This window comes from Ranitomeya imitator, chromosome 9 (genome assembly GCF_032444005.1).
Source record: "Ranitomeya imitator isolate aRanImi1 chromosome 9, aRanImi1.pri, whole genome shotgun sequence".
NCBI lineage: Eukaryota > Metazoa > Chordata > Amphibia > Anura > Dendrobatidae > Ranitomeya > Ranitomeya imitator.
Genome location: NC_091290.1, coordinates 45,664,330 through 45,681,637, shown reverse-complemented (window position 1 = coordinate 45,681,637; position 17,308 = coordinate 45,664,330). Strand labels below are relative to the sequence as shown.

The 17,308-nt window shown below is 42.9% G+C and overlaps 1 protein-coding gene across 3 annotated transcripts in view; it reads right to left on the bottom strand.

Annotated features, from left to right (window-relative positions):
- Window positions 1-443: 443 nt before the first annotated feature.
- CD151 (CD151 molecule (Raph blood group)) overlaps window positions 444-17,308 on the bottom strand; it is a 48,791-nt gene continuing 31,926 nt past the window's right edge. The window contains exons 4-8 of one of the 3 annotated variants that reach the window (XM_069739121.1): window positions 17,124-17,198; window positions 8,790-8,894; window positions 7,145-7,303; window positions 6,531-6,617; window positions 444-4,318 (exon numbers count right to left, since the gene is read on the bottom strand). In XM_069739121.1, the coding sequence (XP_069595222.1) occupies window positions 4,259-4,318; window positions 6,531-6,617; window positions 7,145-7,303; window positions 8,790-8,894; window positions 17,124-17,198 (486 nt within the window). In that variant the 3' untranslated portion in view covers window positions 444-4,258. The remainder of the gene's footprint in view (window positions 4,319-6,530; window positions 6,618-7,144; window positions 7,304-8,789; window positions 8,895-17,123; window positions 17,199-17,308) is intronic. The other 2 variants (XM_069739120.1, XM_069739122.1) reach the window with 2 other exon arrangements.

The following is a 17,308-nucleotide window of genomic DNA, read 5'->3' as shown; positions in this document are numbered from 1 at the left end:
GCGCTGGACCCGGGGAGGGTGAGTAAAGCGCACATTTTTACTCAAACTGCAGTTAGGGCACATGAGTTTTCCCGAAATCGAAAAAAAAACCTTTTACGGTTTGCCTTTTACTGTAAAATGACCAGATATCTGCAGGGCTTTCACCGCCTATCTCCATAAGGCACTATAGATTGGATAGGATAACATCCCAATAGCAGGAGTTAGTCATATCTGAGGCATAGGACTGTTCATTAAATGATAATTCTCATATTTATGCTTTATCCCAGATTTTAATGGATTGATAAAAAAAAATCTAATCTAATGTCTATGGCCAGCTTTAGTATGAGCAGCCTCCACTGTAAGTGCTGCCCCCATCCAGTGCGGATCTCAGCTATGAACTGTATAAAAAAGTATATAAGAAGAAAAGCAGATGAGCCTATTAATACACTAAAAAGTACAAAAACTATATTTGGCAGTCGGTTTAATGACAACATTCACATCTAGGTAGACAAAAAAAAATCTGTACAGGTCACAAGAAAAACATGATTTGTCATATACACCTTATATAATATTAATAAAGAGCTGATAGATATGATAGCGGTGGATTCATCAAGGCTAAAAATGCTGACGAGTTCAGTAGTTGTCTCAGTAGTAAGAAGTCATATTAATATATATATGTTATATCTTTAGGCAGCAGGCACCGCGACGGATGTGGACAGGACCCCCGCTTCTCCACTATGAAGCCTAGGGCAGAAATTGCTCAGCATATGGTCTACTTTATTGGTGGACTGTTAGAGTGGAATAACTGGCCAAAATTTCCCCAGAAGTAGCGCCACCCTTTTGAATAGGCTGAAACTGGTATTGCAGCTCAACCTGGCAAATCGCAGCTGCTCCCAGATATGAGACCTGATAAAGTAGGGAACTTAGGAAAAAGACACTTGGGATTGAGGCCTTGGCCGTGCTGCTTTGCAGGCATATAACACGTATTCTAGTCCTTCACACGTGCAGAATGTATACATATAGCCATGGTATGGTATATGAATGGTGACATGCGTAGGACAGGGCTGCGGTACAGTCAGGGCTGCGGTACAGTCAGGGCTAGGATTGTTCATCTCCATCAGTGACAACCAGATACCTGGCAGCTGCTAATCATCACTACAGGCCATCACGGCAAATTTTAGAACAAGTGGGAGAATGAGAACAGAAATAACACTGGTCTTACCTACTGTCGCTCATATATTGGGCCTGATTCATTATTGCGTTTGCGGTTTGTTTTTTTACACTGTTTTTCATTTGCACCTCCTCTTTCAATTTGCGCTCTTTTTTTAAAGTCTATTTTATTCTTTTTTTTTACTTGCTCACCATTGTGAACAAGGTTTGGCGTTTCCAATTGTTCCCATCTGATTCGTCAATTGCAACCTTCATAAAAAGTTGCAAAATTGAGGCAAACATATTATATATTCCAGCCTCCCCCCAGAAGGATTGTATGTACGGCCAAAACGTTTGCGACATTTTAGCAAAATGTGACTTTGTGCTGAAAAGGTGCAAACCAAAAGGTTAGTAAAAATAAAAGCATTTCATTTTTGGGGAATATTCATTAATCTCAGGTGCGAGGTTTTTAAGAATTTGATGCAAAATAGTTATTAAACACCGCAAAAAAAAAAAAGTGAGAAAAATGCAAATGATGAATGAGACCTTGTCTGGTATTGCTGCATTGACTTCAGGAATACAGTCACAGACCAGAGTAGCAGTTTTTCCCATTCTCAGACACCCCTTTAATGTCCACAGACAGGGATGGCGAAGGTAATACCAAAAAGATCTGATTGATACGATTTTCTCATACATCTGTTCTATGAAGAGTATGGCTTCTAAATGGAAAGGGCGATATATCACGATGGCACTTGGATTTAAAGGTCATGCTACTGCAAGTGTGCATTCTCATTAGATTAATATCGTCTAAACCTTTACATGGCCAGTCCGTGCCTCCATTACTCAGAAATCACTGTTTTTCATATTAAAATGAGGCTGAAGGACTATGTGTAGATGTGAAGCCTCCGTCACTCCAGCTCTATTCCCCTCCCGGCCCTGCCTCCTCCTTCCGAACTGACAACTTTTTAATATTCACAATAGTATAGTCCTGTAGTGGAGTCACACAGCATAGATGCTGTCAATCAAGCAGGAGGAGGCGGTGCTGAGCAGGGGGAATAGAGCCGGAGTGACAGAGGCTTCAAATCTACATCCTAAATTTTCCAATTTAATAGTAATGGAGGAACGGATTGGCTATGTAAAGGTATTGCTGGACTTGTCTTTGAAAGAGCTGCATGCACATAAATAGTTCAGGGGTGATATCCTGCAGCCAGATTCCCTTTAAGGCGCGGAGACACGGCTCTGTATAAATATGCCTTGTGCCAGCTGTATTGATTGTCTCCTAACTATGCCATCCTGCGCCCAGGAGTGCATGTAAGCTCTGGTGCCGCACATGGATATGTGTATTGTGTCTGCTTAGTAGCGGCTGTAACACATTTGGCTTTACGCTGGAAGAGGCAGCCGTGTGACAATGGCGGGGCAAATCCGAATGATAATCTGTTAGTACAGCGGCGCGGAATGTTTTCTTCCTCGCACACCAGAATCAATGCTTGAAAAAGCGTTCCGTGCACATGGCCAACTGAAGTTAATTACTTGGCAAAGGCTTTTATTCCTGCTTGCCAGAAACTCTGTTTAACTTTCAGTGACATTTAAAAGAACTTTATATTAAAGGGAAGATGAACGATCTGGCAGCCGAGCTCGCTCATCACCTCCATTACTTTATATAGTCATCTCCCTCTTTAGCCTGTAACTTAAATTGTCCGGCAGTAAAAGTATTATTTTTTAATCAATCCATGCCATTTTTTTTTTTTTTTTTACTATTGGACATCTCGCTTAAAATTAAATACAATGAGTATCCTAATCTAAGGTCCATAATAGTTTCAGACCACTCCGATTCTCTTTTCCAGGCTTGTCGTGTCTACTAGTGATGAGTGTGTGTGTTCGGATAAGGCGTCCTCATGTTCGGGTGCTAACACAGTGTCTTCGTCGTGCTCAAATGTCCGAGTCCCCGCGGCTCCATGGCTCCCGGCTGTTCGACAGAAGCAACACGTTTGTTAGGAAATCCCTCCATGTGTTGCAGCTCTTGAACAGCCGCGAGACATGCACCTGCGGGGACTCAGACATATTTTTCGAACATGCCGAAGTCACTCAGTTAGCACCCGAGCATGCTCAGATAACACCTTACCAGAGCACCTTAACCGAAGTACTATCGGGATAGGATTATACACACGATTAGGCATCAATCAGTGACATAACTCATAACCCCAGAAAGTAAAAAGAGGGAAAAAAAATGTAATAAATATATATTTTATTACATTTTTTTTAATAGAATTTTTATATGGAATACTTTCCTTCTAAAAACTAATCACTACATCGCTCAATAACCGGATACATATAGATAGGACATGTTCAGCATCAATGACACTGAAGAGCACAAGACATAAAAACAAGTCCATCTAGTATAAATGGGGCTAATTCCTCAGTGGTTAATGCCACCAAAATCACATAAATAAGTGACCCCTTGCCTACTGGAGCGGCTCCACGATACTTGTAAAAATCTGCATTAAAAAAGTGTGAACATTATGCAACCAAAGGACAAGGAGGCATCGCACCACTGATTTACCTCCAAAATGTCTTTTTTTGATAGTGGAGCTTAATGTCTCTTTAATCTGTACCACTTGTGATACATTTTATATACTGGTTCAAAAAATAAAAAATAAGGCCGATTTGGGGTGGGGGGGGTGGGGGGGGGTGGGGGGGAATTAAAGAGCACAAATGCCTATTACTTCGGCTTGAAGACTGGTGATGGGTCGAGAAGAATTCCTGCTGACAATGGCGGACAGAGACCATCATCACGGATTCACGCTTGGCTTGGAGTTTGGTGGTAAGGCAATGACGGTGATCCCGAATAATGCATCCGACTCCTCCCGAGTGTGAGGGCGAGCAGCAGGAACAATCAGAGGCGTTAGGCACGTGAGAGAATAAGATCCAGTCCAGAAGAAATGATGGCTTCTGACGTTTACCTTGGCACAAATTACCATTTGGATGATGGCAGCAGACATGTATGGTTTGCAGCTCGGCAGCCGGGTATTCGGGGTGGTTGGAAGCAGCTGATGTCACGAGTATCTGCTGCACAAGCAGCATCTTAGGTCAGCAGGATGCAATGGGTTAATATTAGAAGTCCACAGAGATCCTAGTACGGCTCAGACTTCAGACTCTTGTACAGACAGCAGGTGAAAATCATTCCAAATACCTAAGAAGTAAGATGAAGACAGGAGAAGCCAAGTTACAAAGGGCCTGCTAGAAATAGCCATCAGATAGAACATCACGCGTCAATATGTGGCCCGAGACGTCTCAGAACGGCCAAGAGACTCCTGATCCTGTGTATGGGTCAGCCGAGAAGTCATGGTTGGTGCTCAAACCATGAAACACAAATATCAGGATCCAACCTTATAGAGACTGGTAGCATAAAAACGTGCCAAATCCAAACTTTAATACCTGCACATTAGATTAGTAGGTAAACACTTTCTAATGGAAAAGACTAAAGGAGAGAATTGTCCCCAGAAAACCAAGAGAATATCGTTGGGTCGTTTTCTAATTGACAGGATCGGTGCACGGGTCATCTGTGAGGTGTACAGCGTAATCAGTACCGCACCGTCCAGTGACCAGTAATGGCTCTGCACGCCCAATACCAGGAGGAACGGAAACCTGTGTGTAAGGTCTCATTCAGACTTTAAACAAGTACGTGAAAAATGGTACCGCTGTCAGTGTCTCATCAGCATATATCAGTTTTTAACCATCAGTAAGTCCAGTTTTGCCATCAGTGTGTCACGAGTGTGTCCATTTTTATCATTAGTGTCGTCCGTGTGTCCATTTTTACCATCAGTGTCACCCGTGTGTCCATTTTTACCATCAGTGTCACCCGTGTCCATTTTTACCATCAGTGTCACCGTACATCCATTTTTACCATCAGTGTCACCCGTACATCCATTTTTACCATCAGTGTCACCCATACATCCATTTTTACCATCAGTGTTGCCCGTACATCCATTTTTACCATCAGTGTCACCAGTGTCCATTTTTATCATCAGTGTCATCTCGAATTCATTTTTACCATCAGTGTCATCCGTGTGTCCATTTTTACCATCAGTGTCACCCGTACATCCATTTTTACCATCTGTGTCACCCGTACATCCATTTTTACCATCAGTGTCACCAGTGTGTTCTTTTTTACCATCAGTGTCGCCCATGTGTCCATTTTTTACCATCAGTGTCGCCCGTGTGTCCATTTTTACCATCAGTGTCGCCCGTGTGTCCATTTTTACCATCAGTGTCGCCCATGTGTCCATTTTTACCATCAGTGTCACCAGTGTGTCCATTTTTATCATCAGTGTCATCGCGAATCCATTTTTACCATCAGTGTCGTCAGTGTGTTCATTTTTACCATCAGTGTCGCCCGTGTGTCCATTTTTTTATCATCAGTGTCATCCGTGAATCCATTTTTACCATCAGTGTCATCAGTGTGTTCATTTTTACCATCAGTGTTTTTGACAAATGGATAAAGAAATAGATTACACAGCCTCTCCTATTCTTTTCAGTGTTAAGCACTGACAGCACACGGACTATACACTGATGCCATCCGGTGGTGTACGAGTTTCTCATGGACCCATAGACTTATATTGGCCCTTGTCATCCGTGCTGCAAATAAATAATGGACATGTCTGTGTGTTTCACTAGGATTCACAATCCATGAGAAACACAGACAGGTGAACAGCACCATAGATTATAATGGATACATGCTGTACACGTGAAAAAAAAAACGGATACAACACAGACATCTGAATGAGGCTTTACTTAGCACCTGATAATTCCAGATTTTGAGTAGAATTAGGTTTTAAGTGGAATCAATTCACATAAAAACGAATTAAACTGTGCTAATTCATTGGCTCTGATGGACAACTAGTCCAACTGGAGCTATAATGGAATAGTCATAGTGATCAGGGGTGCTAGGCTTCAGCATTCAGAAAGGAGGGACTCTGAATTCTATGGCTTACCACCAATTGTCAGGTTAGCGGCCACCTTTGGAATAGAGCTTGTAAGCGCTGCTCTGATGCTGGCTGCATAGTAAGTGCAACTGTGCCCCAGAGAGACAAAGCTGGCTCCACTTGTAGAATGGGAGCTCACACAGATGGGGCAGGCAGCACAACAATGCCGCTGGTCCGAACTGTCAATCAAGCAGGAGCACACCCCTCCCCGGCAAGCAAGAAGATGGAGGGCAGGGGAGCGAAAGTTGATTTTGTATTATTGGAAATTTAAGAAAAGTAATATTGTCAATATACTCATACATGCATAGGTATGTATTGTTATGCTTCACATTTTCTTCAATAAAAATTATTTGAAAAAAAAAAAAAAAGTTGAGACAATTCCATCATTTAGATTACAATAATTATGAAAAGAGAAGTCACCTGTACAAAGCCAATGCCAATGCCCACCGCTCCGATAATAAGCAGATGAGATCGGATGAAGTTTTCCAGTTTGGTGATGCAGCCGCCCTTTGAAGACAAGGAGAAAAAAGTTTTTTAAAAAAAATGTATCCACCCGTTTCCCTGCTGGAAGTAAAAAAAGTAATTGGCTCATCTTACAGGCTATTCTAATATCACTGTGGACAAATAACCACATTATGTCCAAAAATATTACAATTTGAGAGTCCTCATTGGTTGTTGCCCGTTAATGGCTAACGGAAAAGACGTCAACAGATTGCAAGCTTTCGGGACTGCTCAGGTCTCTTCATCAGGCATAAAATGGTCCCTTCATCAGGCACAGAAAGCCTGATGAAGGGACCAGAGTAGTCTTGGAAGCTTGCAATCTGTTACCATTTAATAGCCAACTGAAAATATGGTACCAAGCACTGAGGACTCAAATTTTAATATTTTTGGACATAATGTGGCTAACACAGAACAAAAGATATCTATTTATTTCCTGCACATTATGTCCTTGAGCTTTTTAACGTTGCTTTATTGTTCTGCACTATTATTAATCCCAAGTTTAAGAGCAGTCAGTGAAAGAAATGGTTCCTGACCTCCACTCTGTAGATGTTTGACGGATGGTCTCGGACCCCACATTTGGGGGTAACCGTCTTACAGCAGCTGTCTGGAACCAGACGCCCCTCCGAGTCTGGAGACTTTATCCAGGCACTTTCCTTCCAGTCCTGGGAATTATTGCTGCCACAGCACTTAAACTAAAGGAGAGAAAAGAACAAATCAGGAACAATGTGGACAAACAAAGGAAAGGCTAACGACTGATAGAATAAGTGGATGTTCTGAAGACCAGGCGGAAACGGTCAAATGAAAAGGACTCAAGAACAAGTAGAAGACATTTTTATTTTACAACTAAAACTTAAAAGGATTGTACATTGATGTGGGTAGGAGCCCTGTGCTCGGATACATGAGGGTCAGAAATGGAAGACATATTCCACTAAAGAATATTTGATGACTTTTTAAAGTACGGTACATACTCGAGTATAAGCCGAGAATTTCAGCCCATTTTTTTAGGCTTATACTCGAGTCATACCCAGGGGTCGGCAGGGGAGGGGGAGCGGCAGCTGTGTAATCATACTCACCTGCTCCTGGCACAGTCCCTGGTTCCCCAGCACCTTCTTCCTGTAGTGAGCGGTCACGTGGTACCGCTCATTACAGTAATGAATATGGAACGGAAGCATTTTTTAAATTGGCAGCGTGTCAATTCTTTCTCATTAATTTATATGGTTGAAAAAATGCTGAAAGTGTAAAATCGCCGCAAAAAAAAAACAAAATCTTTTTTGGGGTGAATAAAACTAACTTAATTAATCATGTAAGCACACAATTTATCTGCATCCAAAAAAAACATGTCAAACATGAAGTGTTTCAAATGCCAAAAACAGCAGGTCTTGGCTACAGAAAAAAAAATGTGTTTACAGCGTCTTACTCTCTGGCTCTCTACTTCCATTCATTGTCTCTTATACAGCCTTACTCTCTGGCTCCTTGCTTCCATTCATTGACTTTTATACAGCCTTACTCTCTGGCTCGCTGCTTCCATTTATTGACTTTTATACAGCCTTACTCTCTGGGTCCCGGCTTCCATTCATTGACTTTTATACAGCCTATTACTCTCTGGCTCCCTGCTTCCATTCATTGACTTTTATACAGACTTACTCTCCGGCTCCCTGCTTCCATTCATTGTCTTTTATACAGCCTTACTCTCTGGCTCCCTGCTTCCATTCATTGACTTTTATACGGCCTTACTCTCTGGCTCCCTGCTTCCATTCATTGACTTTTATACAGCCTTACTCTCCGGCTCCCTGCTTCCATTCATTGACTTTTATACAGCCTTACTCTCTGGCTCCCTGCTTCCATTCATTGACTTTTATACAGCCTTACTCTCCGGCTCCCTGCTTCCATTCATTGACTTTTATACAGCCTTACTCTCTGGCTCCCTGCTTCCATTCATTGACTTTTATACAACCTTACTCTCTGGCTCCCTGCTTCCATTCATTGACTTTTAAATGTCCACAATTTTCTAAATATTTACTTGTAGAGTTGCATAAATTTCCTTATAAAACCGGAAAAAGAAGTGTCTTCCACCTTTTTTTTTTTTTAAAGGATAAAATATACAGTGTCATGAATGCAGATACCGATATGTAAAGAAAAAAAAAAAATCATAGTTCTGAAGAGAATAAAACTTGTCACCTCCTGCTGCAGCTTGTCCACAGCATTGGTCACCTTGTCCTCTCCGGGCTTCTTATAGTTCATGGTCATGGTGGTTTTCAGGCTTTGCTTCAGTTCATCGTTCAGCTGCAGAGACAAGAAAACGTCACCTCTTACTACTAACGTCATTGTAACTTTACCTACAGAGATGGTTGGCACAAGGGTCTGGGAATATTGATATAGTATACTTCCGTTTTAGCATCAGAAATAATAAATCAGGAAGTCTACGTGATCACTGCAGGTCTGTTGCCAGATTTCACAATACAATCTGCATATACTATTTAATAGATCTCTTGGAATGGATGGGTCTAGTGTATTTACTTTGGAAATCCAACTCTGTACAACTGTATATTACTCATATTAAAATGAGCATTTTAGGAGTCCCAGTGTTTTCAGTCTCCGCCCAACCAGCCTGACGGCTGCAGCTTGTAGTGAGCGATGTGAGATGTCAGCAAGGAGGAGGAACACTGAGGAGCTGTCACTTAGGCTAGGCTGGAGGAGAGTGAGCAAAATGTTCATTAAAGTATTATACAAACATTTAAAAGTTAAAAAATATTTTCTAATTAGGTACTCCGGCCTCATTAGGTATGTGAGATCTATTGAATAATATACTGTGAAATCTGGTGACAGATCAGCTTTACCACTGTACTACTTTGACAGATTGTTAGGAAATGTCATGTCTCTGCATTACCTTGCATGCCCTATGAAACAAGGAAGAACTGTTCAGATCAGGGAACGATCACTCCGATGTGTGAGACGACATGATTTTCTGATATCTGAACCATATTTCAGCATTTCCCTATATTATTTACATTAACTAGTATTTTGTCTGCAGGGACACTGAACGAATAACTGTCCCATATTATAAGAGACCGTTGACTAATATTTTATCAGCAGATTTCTGGTGCCATAATGGGAAATCTGCCGATGGACAGCCATGAACTTAATTTTCACTAGTAAAGTAGTTAACAGATCATTCTGTGCCTTTCTCAAGGCTTCTACTAAAAAATATACTTAGAATGTGTTTTTTCTTTGCACTATTTTAATTTTCAATGCCCGGCAGCCATTGAAGTAAGTACAATTGTTACCTGTGAGCAGAACGGAGCACACTGCGGCATGGAGGGAGAGACCGGGACAGAGCAAGAGTTACACACGAGTATATACAGTGAGCTCACACATGAGCAGCATGCGGGTGGGGGGGAGGCAGAGCAGGGACAAGCTGGCATATTGGGGGGTATGAGTAGGGACAAGCTGGTATGTGAGGGGTAAGAATGGGGACAAGATGGTATGGTGTGGGGTATGAGTAGGGACAAGCTGGCATATTGGGGGGGTAAGAGTGGGGACAATCTGGTATGTGAGGGGTAAGAGTAGGGACAAGCTGGTATGTGGGGGTAAGAGTGGGGACAAGCTGGCATATTGGGGGGTATGAATAGGGACAAGCTGGCATATTGGGGGGGTAAGAGTGGGGACAAGCTGGTATCTGAGGGGTAAGAGTAAGGACAAGCTGGTATGTGGGAGGTAAGAGTGGGGACAAGCTGGCATATTGGGGGGGTTAAGAGTGGGGACAAGCTGGTATCTGAGGGGTAAGAGTAGGGACAAGCTGGTATGTGAGGGGTAAGAGTGGGGACAAGCTGGTATGTGGGGGGTAAGAGTAGGGACAAGCTGGTATGTGAGGGGTAAGAGTAGGGACAAGCTGCTGTGTGGGGGGTAAGAGTAGGGACAAGCTGGTATGTGGGGGGGGAGTAAAAGGAGAAGCTGATATGAGGGAGGGTAAAGGTAAATGAAAAGCTGGTATGTGGGGGGTAAGAGTATAGGATAACAGGATTTGTGGGGGTAAGAGTGGGACAAGCTGGTATGCGAGGGGTAAAAGTGGAACAAACTGGTATGCGAGGGGTGGGGTAAGAGTGAACACAACTCCAAACACTATGAAAAAAAAGCAAATTTACTCCCCCGCCCCATCGTATAGCACTTGAAACTCTATGTCAGTCTGTGACACTTTATTTCAGGATACGGTCACTCCACGGCAAGATAATGCCATATATTTCTGCAGCATGAAATATGACTTCATATATTCAGTACTACACGATTGATTGGAAAACTGGACATCCTGGAAGTCTGCTACACAGTAATGGCCGAAAGTTATGGCACCCTTGAAATTCTTCCAGAAAAAGTATTTGTCAGAAAATTATTACAATTACACGTTTTGTTATACACGTTTAATTTCCTTGTGTCTACTGAAACATCAAAAACAACAAAAAAAAAACAAATTGGATAACATTTTACACAAAACCCCCAAAATCGGCAGGACAAGATTATGGGCACCTTTCGATGATTGTGGGTTAACAACTTTGCTTCAAGCATGTGATGCTCGTTCAAACTCCCCTGTGGAAAGTAACAGGTGTGGGCAATATGAAAATAACACCTGAAACCAGATAAAGAGGAGAGGTTGACTTAATCTTTGCATTGTGTGTGCCACGCTAAGCATGGAAATTATAAAGAAAACAAGAGAACTGTCTGAGTACCTGAGAACCAAAATTGTTGAAAAATATCAACAGTTTCAAGGTTTCAAGTCTATTGCCAGAGATCTTGATGTTTCTTTGTCCACGGTGAGCAACAGACAAGATTTGTACAACCCCCATGGCACTGTAGCTAATCTCCCTGGACGTGGGCGGCAGAGAAAAGTTGATGAAAGGTTGCAACGCAGGAAACTCTGGATGGGCAGCTCCAATCATGTTTCAGAGAAATTGAAGCTGTCCTGCAGGCTCAGGATGCATCAAGGTCAGAGCGAACTATCTATCCAGATTTGAGTGAAATGAAATGCCATGGCAGGAGACCCAGGAGGACCCCACTGCTGACACAGAGACAAAGCTAGACTGCAGGTTGTCAAAATGTATGTGAGCAAGTCAAAATCCTTCTGGGAAAGTGTCTTGTGGTCAGATGAAACCAAGACAGAGCTTTTAGGGAAAACACATCATTCTACCTTTTACCAAAAACAGAATGAAAAGAAAACAGTACCTACAGTCAAATATGGTGGAGGTTCATAGATGTTTTGGGGTTGATTTGCTGCTTCTGGCACTGGGTGCCTTGACTGTGTGCAAATTATCATGAAATGTGAATATTACCAAAGGATTTTGGGTTGCAATGTAGTGCCCAGTGTCAGAAAGATGGGTTTGCATTCTAGGTCATGGGTCTTCCAACAGGACAATGAGTCTATACATACAGTGTGTCCGTAAAGTCATGTTGTACTTTTATAGTTTACATTTTGGCGCCCTTTCTCTGGCCCAATCATATCAGATCTGCTCATGAGGAGAGATAACAAGAACAAAACAACACAAACTCATTTAAGCTTTTGCTGAGCCCCCAGTCAGATTAACCCCCCGATAAACTGAACTCTGATTAATACACTGCCAGGTCTGTGACATCATGCAACCACAAGCTTATGCTATCATCTTGATGTGGGTAGGGCAACAAATGGGAGCCCACATCGAACTGCACTGGATAGGTATGAAACTGGGAGAGTTTTTCTTTTATTTGCAGGAGATATCACATTTCTATCGTTTTTTGTTGCTTTCCAGTGACTGGTCAAAAGTGCACCATGACTTTACGGACACGCTGTACTTCAAGAAGCACCCAGAAACGGATGGAAACAAATCGCTGGAGAGTTCTGAAGTGGCCAGCACTGAGCTCGGATCTAAATCCCATTGAACACCTGTGGAGAGATCCAAAAATTGTTGTTTGGAGAAGGCGCCTTCACATATGAGAGACCTGGAGCAGTTTACAAAAGTAGAGTGGTGCAAAATTCCAGCTGAGAGATGTAATAAGCTTGTTGATGGTTATAGGAAGCGATTGATAGTTACTTATTCCAAAGGTCGTGTAAACAAATATTAAGTTGAGGGATCCAACAATTCTGTCCAAATCCATTTTGGGGGTTTTGTGTAAAATGATGTCCAATTTGCCTTTTTCCCCACCTTTTTTTTTATTCCATTGCACATAAAGGAAATAACTATGTGTATAACAAAACATGTATAATTGCAATGATTTCAGGGAGAAATACTTCATGTTCTGGAACAATTTCAAGAGTGCCAACACTTTTTTCCATGACTGTATGTAGTAAGTCCAAGTCTCTAGATGATCCATCCTTTTACAGGTCCCTGCTTTCAAAAACCACACTTTTGCCATATTACCACAGTAGTGGGGACTGATATTTGAGGGGTGGGAGAAAGGACTGATATGGGGAGGGAGAAAAGACTGATATGGGGTGGGGTGGGAGAAAAGACTACATGGGGGGGTGCGAGAAAAGACTACATGGAGGGGTGGGAGAAAAGACTGATATGGGGTGGGGTGGGAGAAAAGACTGATATAAGGGGGTTGGAGAAAAGACTGATATAAGGGGGTTGGAGAAAAAACTGATAGGAGGGTGAGAAAAGACTGATATGGGGGGTGGGAAAAAAAGACATTGGTTGATGGGAAAAAAAGAATGATATGGGGGGTGGAAGGTGGAAAGAGAAAAAACTGATATGGGGGTGAGGGAAAAAAAACATTATTCCATATTTGAAGCCATTAATACACATAGGTTACCATAGGGAAGGTAAGCAATTTATATGCAGACTATCGGACCCTGTCAATCCCCTAATACTGGTCCCTGCCTGACTGTGGAGGTTGGCACCCTAAGTTTCAGCGGTGGCGCCCCCACTCGGCGGCGGCTTGCCCTGCTAACCCTAATCAATCCCTATGGTCATAAAAAATGTGTCCCAATACACCCATTGCCTAGAAAAAGAAAGAAATAAAAAAACAAGCAAAATTGAAGAAAAAAAATTGAAAAAATTAGAGAAACCAACAAAACAAAAAAACAAAATCTGTTCTTTTGCCGTTACAGATCATTAATAGGGTCCAAATATATGTAAATACATGCCATCTGGGCAAAATAATGTAAAAATGTCTCATTTGTCCAAGATATTTAAATGAGAAAACTCTGCTTCAGATAGTTTATATTTCAATCCTACCCATCACAGAGATATATCTGTTATTGATGGCATGTCCTTTCTTAAGCTATCATGGTCCAATGACCCATCAACAAAATAGGTGATAATCAAAGCAGAGAATAAAAAGCAAAACCCACAGAGGCCAACAATCAGGCTTCCTGCATATACTTATTTAGATATCGGTGTCCTTTCATATCGCTTTCCATAATAGGACTGCACACTGCCCCATAAATAATTATTTGGATCCATATAAGCAGTGAAAAAAGCGCTATACTCATCTGAGCCAAGCTGCACCATCCTTAGCGCAAGGGACACCGTTCAGCAGAGCCATCAGTGAGGCCTCATATGGGGAAATCATCCCTAGCAATGCCCACGCTTTTCCCCCCCATGGGAGTGACAGGGGTTCATCGGAGATGCTGACCATCCAGATAGTAGGATAGTAGTTTGAAAGTGTCCCCAAGTGCAGTGGCAAAAACCATCAAGCGCTACAAAGAAACTGGCTCACATGAGGACCGCCCCAGGAAAGGAAGACCAAGAGTCACCTCTGCTTCTGAGGATAAGTTTATCCGAGTCACCAGCCTCAGAAATCGCAGGTTAACAGCAGCTCAGATTAGAGACCAGGTCAATGCCACACAGAGTTCTAGCAGCAGACATCTCTACAACAACTGTTAAGTGGAGACTTTGTGCAGCAGGCCTTCATGGTAAAATAGCTGCTAGGAAACCACTGCTAAGGACAGGCAACAAGCAGAAGAGACTTGTTTGGGCTAAGGAACACAAGGAATGGACATTAGACCAGTGGAAATCTGTGCTTTGGTCTGATGAGTCCAAATTTGAGATCTTTGGTTCCAACCACCGTGTTTTTGTGCGATGCAGAAAAGGTGCATGGATGGACTCTACATGCCTGGTTCCCACCGTGAAGCATGGAGGAGGAGGTGTGATGGTATGGGGGTGCTTTGATGGTGACACTGTTGGGGATTTATTCAAAATTGAAGGCATACTGAACCAGCATGGCTACCACAGCATCTTGCAGCGGCATGCTATTCCATCCGGTTTGCGCTTAGTTGGACCATCATTTATTTTTCAACAGGACAATGACCCCAAACACACCTCTAGGCTGTGTAAGGGCTATTTGACCAAGAAGGAGAGTGATGGGGTGCTACACCAGATGACCTGGCCTCCACAGTCACCAGACCTGAACCCAATCGAGATGGTTTGGGGTGAGGTGGACCGCAGAGTGAATGCAAAAGGGCCAATAAGTGCTAAGCATCTCTGGGAACTCCTTCAAGATTGTTGGAAGCCCATTCCCGGTGACTACCTCTTTAAGCTCAAAAAGAGAATGCCAAGAGTGTGCAAAGCAGTCATCAAAGCAAAAGGTGACTACTTTGAAGAACCTAGAATATAAGACATATTTTCAGTTGCTTCACACTTTTTTGTTAAGTATATAATTCCACATGTGTTAATTCATAGTTTTGATGCCTTCAGTGTGAATGTACAATTTTCATAGTCATGAAAATACAGAAAAATCTTTGAATGAGAAGGTGTATCCAAACTTTTGGTCTGTCCTGTACATCCCTGTAAAAAAATCTGTCTGTACGCCAAAAGGGCCACACTCAGACCAATGCAGGGAAATGGGGTAGTTCGAATGTATTTATTTTAAAGGGAACCTGTCACCTGAATTTGGCGGGACCAGTTTTGGGTCATATGGGCGGAGTTTTCAGGTGTTTGATTCACCCTTTCCTTACCCGCTGGCTGCATGCTGGCCGGAATATTGGATTGAAGTTCATTCTCTGTCCTCCGTAGTACACGCCTGCGCAAAGCAAGATTACCTTGCACAGGCGTGTACTACGGAGGACAGAGAATGAACTTCAATCCAATATTGCGGCCAGCATGCAGCCAGCGGGTAAGGAAAGGGTGAATCAAACACCTGAAAACTCCGCCCATATGACCCAAAACTGGTCCCGCCAAATTCAGGTGACAGGTTCCCTTTAAGAGCCACAACACCATTCTTCCACACCCATTTTGACCACATGCATTGCAATTGCTAACATAAAAATCCGTATTTGGCCTATTTTTTTTTTTTTTTTAACTTGTTGAGATAAAAACAACTGGTATAAAAACAGACATACGGATGACAACTTGGATGAAAATTGATGTGTTCTTCGTGTGGTTCATCTACACCAGGTCTGAATAATTAGCGTCCCCTAATCCGTGGCAGGTGTGGGCGGTCGGCAGTCAGGGGAGCCTGTCACACGCTGTGTAATTACACAGCCTCCATACGTGAGCGTGCCGACACATGTGCCCTCTTACTTAATCAAATAAAAGCAAATTACACCCCTACTGCCCGGGGGCTGTCTACAACCATGAGTCCCACCAATAATTAAATTCATGAGCTAAAAACATACCAGAATAAATGTGCATGAGGAGAGCAGCTCAGCAATGATGGCCAAAAAGATAAAGCACCGCCATACCTGCCGGAGAAAAGTGGCCGCACACGCTTTTCTCCAGGATTTCAGCTTCTTGACTGAAACACTTGCTTAGTTCCATTGCCTCCATTATGCCGCTACCTGTTTTTTTAGCATTTTATTTTTTACTGCTGCCAAAGGGGCACCGAGCTGTATTGGAGATGTGGCCGAACATGTGCAGGAGCTGCAGGACAGTTTTACACCGAGACCGGTTGGCTTCCTGGGAGCGTGCATGCTGGAGCGTGCATGCTGGAGCGTGCATGCTGGAGCGTGCATGCTGGAGCGTGCATGATGGAGCGTGCATGCTGGAGCGTGCATGCTGGAGCGTGCACACTAGCTCCTCATCGTCTGCGCCATTCATTTGTATAGAATGGCTCGTGACACAAGCAGTAGCCCAGGAGCAGCTCTACTCGATACCCAAGTATCACCGAACACGGCAATCCAGACGCCACTTGTGATCCTCCCCCAAACACATAAGCTCTTCCAATGCAGCAGAGATGGCAGCACTGGGAGCGCGCACAGTTCAGGACAGCAGCAATACTTCACTGGTCTAAAAAGTCAGTCAAGCACCCTCAAGGAAAAAAAATTAAATAGTTTAGGAGTCTGAGGAGTGTTACACCCCTGAAGAGAGAAGATGAGATAATTGCTTCCAGCATTAGCCAGCGTCTGGTGGAATGCGCACACCATTAGTCATAGCAGGGAGCCGCTGCACATCCCTATGGAGGATCTCCGCTCTGACTAATAGGGGAACCACTGGACCCCACCCGATACTCCAAATGCCCTTTTAGGACATAAGAAGAGAGGTTTTAGGTAATCACTTAATAAAATTAAAAAGAAACAAAAAACACACAGACACATCATCCAGCGCTTACCTGCTGGTAGTAAATATATGCCAGGACACCTGCCAGAATCTCCAGGATAAAGATGCAGAGCAACAGGATAAAATACTAGAAGAATAAACAATTATTTGGTGAGAGATACACACACACACACACACACCTTATACATGGTTTCATCTACAATTTAAAGGGTTATTCCCATCTCCAAAATCCTATCC